The sequence below is a fragment of the Eutrigla gurnardus genome (genome assembly GCF_963514095.1).
Source record: "Eutrigla gurnardus genome assembly, chromosome: 3".
Lineage (NCBI taxonomy): Eukaryota > Metazoa > Chordata > Actinopteri > Perciformes > Triglidae > Eutrigla > Eutrigla gurnardus.
In genome coordinates this window covers 4601274-4605521 of record NC_139917.1, presented here as the reverse complement: position 1 = coordinate 4605521, position 4248 = coordinate 4601274, and the positions used below count along the sequence as shown (strand labels likewise).

The following is a 4248-nucleotide window of genomic DNA, read 5'->3' as shown; positions in this document are numbered from 1 at the left end:
AGTGCAGAGACCAGACCAGACTATGTGGAGACTATGGCTACGTTCACACCGCAGGTCTTAATGCACAATTCCGATTTATGGCTCAAATCCGATTTTTTGTTTGGCTGTTCACATTACCTCTTTAAATGCGGCCTGTCTACGGATTGCTGTGTGAACAGCTCACGCTCCTTAAGTGACCCGCATGCGCAGTTGATCATTGATGACATCACGCCACAGCGGTGTTTACGGAAGCGAACATGGCAACGGCAACCGGTAACGTGGGACTGTATGGCTTCATGCTAAAAACAGTGTGTGGCGGCAGCTGGCAAATTTGCTTCGCTGCTGTCCTCCATGTTTGTTTTGGCTCCCGCCCGCTTTTCAATCAACTTTATTTGTCATTCATTTACAAAACAGTGCAGCGCGGGTCAGAATGACGTCAAAGTCGCGTTAAATGCGACCTGGCTGTTCAGACTGCGGTCGCATTCAAAAAAATCCGATACGTATCCGATTCAGTACCACATTTAAATGTGGCCTGAATCTGATTAGAAAATGTCAGATTCAATGCGACTTGTGCTGTTCACATTGTCAAAAGCAAATCAGATATGGGTCACATATGAGCGAAAAAATCAGATTCAGGTCACTTGTAACTGCGGTGTGAACGTAGCCTTTGTGGTCCAAACAACAAGGTTGTGGCCATATTCTAGATGACCTTATTTGGAGTGTTGATGGAGCAGCTACAATGTTAGCATAGCATAGCACCCATCAACCAGACTCCATTCTGCTTCCAAACTCTCACCTTCCTGACGAGAACAAATAAACACAAGTGCTAGTCTGTTTACTTAAAAACGTGGCGACCCTTAGTTTGTTTTCTTTTTGTCTCGCAGATGTTGATTGGAATGGAAGAAAATGTGAAATACAATGAAATGAGGCAATCACAGCTGTCTGTCTGTCTGTCTGTCTGTCTGTCTCCCAGCTGGAGCTGCTGGAGGTGAGGAGGCTGCAGGAGGAAGAGGAGAGGATGAGGAAGCCGCCGACTCCAGAGCCGGTTGTGGTTCAGCAACAGGACGAGGCTCAGCAGCAGAGGTGACCATCTTCACTGACGGCCGGGACAGGAAGTGCAGCTCGGAGAGTAACTGATGTGTTTGTGTGTCTCTGCAGTGGCGTCATCACTCAGAACGGACTCCCATCAGACCAGGACTCTCCTCAGGTCAGTACGCTCATCGATGACATCACTGGATCCCTTCATCTCAGTGATGAAGTCTGTTTCCACCATGTTGACCACCAGAGACAGGAAGTGAAGCAGTGCCTTACATGAACTGCTGCAGTTTATGTCCTGATCTCAGAACAGCTCAAACTCACCAGGGATCATTGATCCCGTTGGATCGATCGGACATCCTGACCTCAAAATGACCATTGAATGATCCGAAATGAACTGTTCACCTTCTCAAATCACAAACACAGTTTGTAATGGAAGTGAAAGGAGCAGGTCCCTGATTGGTTGGTTAACATGTGATGGGTTCCTGTTCAGGACGGATTGGATGCTGGAGATCTGGTGAACGGTGTGGCGGAGCGGAGCTCCAAGGAGCCGAGTCCCGGGGCCTCGCCGACCTCCGGCAGGAAGAGTAAGACCAGCCAGTCGTCCACGCTGCCCTCCAAGAACCAGGACTCCTCCTCGCAGCTGGAAGGACTCCTGCACCGCAAACACGAGTGGGAGGCCCACAACAAGAAGGCCTCCAACAGGTAACTGCAGTCCTCTGCTGCAGCAGACCTCTCGCTCCACCGTCCACCACCTGACCCCGCTGCTCTTTGATTGGCAGGTCGTGGCACAACGTGTACTGTGTCATCAACAACCAGGAGATGGGTTTCTATAAGGACAGCAAGGCGGCGGCTCAGGGAGTCCCGTACCACAACGAGGTCCCCATCACCCTGAGGGACGCCACGTGTGACGTGGCTTCAGACTACAAGAAGAAGAAGCACGTATTCAAACTCCGGTGAGAAGCGTCGTTATTTATCCATGCACCAATCTAAAGTGTAAACCCTTCACTTTTAGTTTTTATTTGATCTATCTATGATATTTTTATTGAAATCGAAATTGGAGTACATTATACAGCACAACATGTATACATCATTTTCTTTTTCTTTAAAAAATGGAGAAAAAAACTACTAATTATATACTTATATTTGTATTTATGTATATATATATATATATATATATATATATATATATATATATATAGCTGCCATTGTGAACCCAACCTTCTCGTCAGTGTGTACAAACTGTGAAACTGAGCAGAACTAAAGACGAGACCAGCTGTCGGTCCTGACTTCCTTCCTGTCTTTGTTTCAGAGTCACCGATGGAAACGAGTTTCTGTTCCAAGCCAAAGATGAAGTGAGTTTGATTGGGTTTCTTTCACTGACATCCACTAAATTAGACTCAAACCTCCACTCTCTTAATCTTTCCATTGGAGTTTCAATGTCTCATCGAACACGTCAGCAGAACTGGAAGAAGTACTCCTATACCACCATCAAACAATTCAATTTCAAATGATGCTAGATTCAGTTTTTCAGTGCAATCATTCAAGTTGAGCAATTAAGATATAAATGGTTCAGTTTCTAGTGATGAAAAATGTCTGCCTGTAGGCTTCCACCAGTAGAGGGCAGTCACTATGTATGTTGACAACACAATATGTAGATTATAAATACTTTGCACTTGAATGTCCAGTTTTGGACCTGAATTAATGAACATCACTATAAATACCAGACACATTGGTTTTAGCTGTTTTGGGGGTTTAGTTACTCTTTAGTCATTTAACTAAAGCTGTCAGATAAATGTAGTGCAGTAAAACGTTACGATATCATATTTACTCTAACAAGTCGAAAGTAGCAGAATATGGAAATACTCAGTAAAGTTAAAGTACTTAAGTACAGTTCTTGAGTAAAAGTTGCTCCTCCGTGTGACGTCTCTGACCCGTCTCTGTTGCCCCCTGCAGGATGAGATGAGCACCTGGATCCAGGCCATCCTCAACGCCAGCGCCAACCGCTGCGACTTCCAGGGCAGCAACCCCGGCACGCCGACCTCCGGGCGCGCTCAGACGCTGCCGGCCGCCGTCATGCTCACCACCGAATCGAGTCCTGGCAAAAGAGAGAAGGACAAAGAGAAGGACAAGGAGAAACGCTTCAGTCTGTTCAGCAAAAAGAAACAGTAGAAAATCAATCGTGAGGCGCTTTGGTGAAACCGGCTCAGTCTAAACCCTGACACACGCTCTGACGTAGGAGACTTCCTGTTTAGCTTCTCATTACCTTCAGCCGGAAAATGAAAGAACCGGAACCTGCTGCAGAGCGTCGGTCCGGATTAGCTGCGTTCAGCTTCATGAAGGTCTTTTCCTGCTGATGCTGCACACGGGAGAACAGGTGAATGCATCGCTCACCTCGCTCTGAGAAGACCTTCGTGAAGTTTGACTGTTTAGCAGCCTCCGACATTTCCTGTTCCTACAAACCAGTCTTCAGTGCTTCAAATAGTAAACTCCCTGATGTCCGTTAGAGGACGTCTGAAGAGAGTTTAGCCACAATTACATCAGAAAAAAATTAAAACACATAATTGTCCTCAAGTTGTGACACTTTGTGCTCAGATGACTTGAATTTGGTATCAAAGGTTGCAGCTGTTAATGTCTGATGATGAACATCCATGAGCGCCATAAAAGACATCACAGGATTTCCATTCATAACGAGTGATTCCTCAATAGCCAATGACGGAGGTTGACAAGCGAGGAGCAGAAAACTGTAAAAGTTTCACCAAAGTGTGACATTGGATTGTTTTTTGCGTTTATTCTCATTCTATTTTGTCTGTATTTTTTATATTTCTGATTTTGTTCCGGTGGTTTTTCTGGTCGGGAGGCCCGTTTCGCTTCAGACGATGTGATGTCACAATACGTCATTATTGACGGGCCGACAGACAAACGAGTGAGAGTGGCGGCACTTTCTGTCTCAATGTTGTGATGTAACTGCTTGGTTTTAGACTTTGTGATGTAATGGAGACGCTGCTGCTGCTTTTGGTTCTAAACTGCAGATAAATCCCAACGTTTTGACAGAAAGAGTCTCGGCTCTGTCGTCTGATGCTTCGATAGTTTGCAGACGATGAACCGCTGTATTTCACCGCGTCATGAATGACACCACTCTCTCCTTAGCTGCTTGGTGTGTTTGCTGGTTTGTCAGTGACAAACTATTGGTGCACCACGGAACCTCTCGCTCTTCCATCTGTTTGCCGCTGA

The 4248-nt window shown here is 45.8% G+C and overlaps 1 protein-coding gene across 1 annotated transcript in view; it reads left to right on the top strand.

The window, feature by feature from the left end:
- The window catches only part of LOC311011505 (spectrin beta chain, non-erythrocytic 1-like), a 34084-nt gene extending 30814 nt beyond the window's left edge, over positions 1 to 3270 (top strand). The window contains exons 31-36 of the mRNA XM_084006480.1: positions 953 to 1062; positions 1138 to 1186; positions 1508 to 1719; positions 1797 to 1970; positions 2327 to 2369; positions 2971 to 3270. Of these exons, the coding sequence (XP_083862606.1) occupies positions 953 to 1062; positions 1138 to 1186; positions 1508 to 1719; positions 1797 to 1970; positions 2327 to 2369; positions 2971 to 3186 (804 nt within the window). The 3' untranslated portion in view covers positions 3187 to 3270. The remainder of the gene's footprint in view (positions 1 to 952; positions 1063 to 1137; positions 1187 to 1507; positions 1720 to 1796; positions 1971 to 2326; positions 2370 to 2970) is intronic.
- Positions 3271 to 4248: the final 978 nt, after the last annotated feature.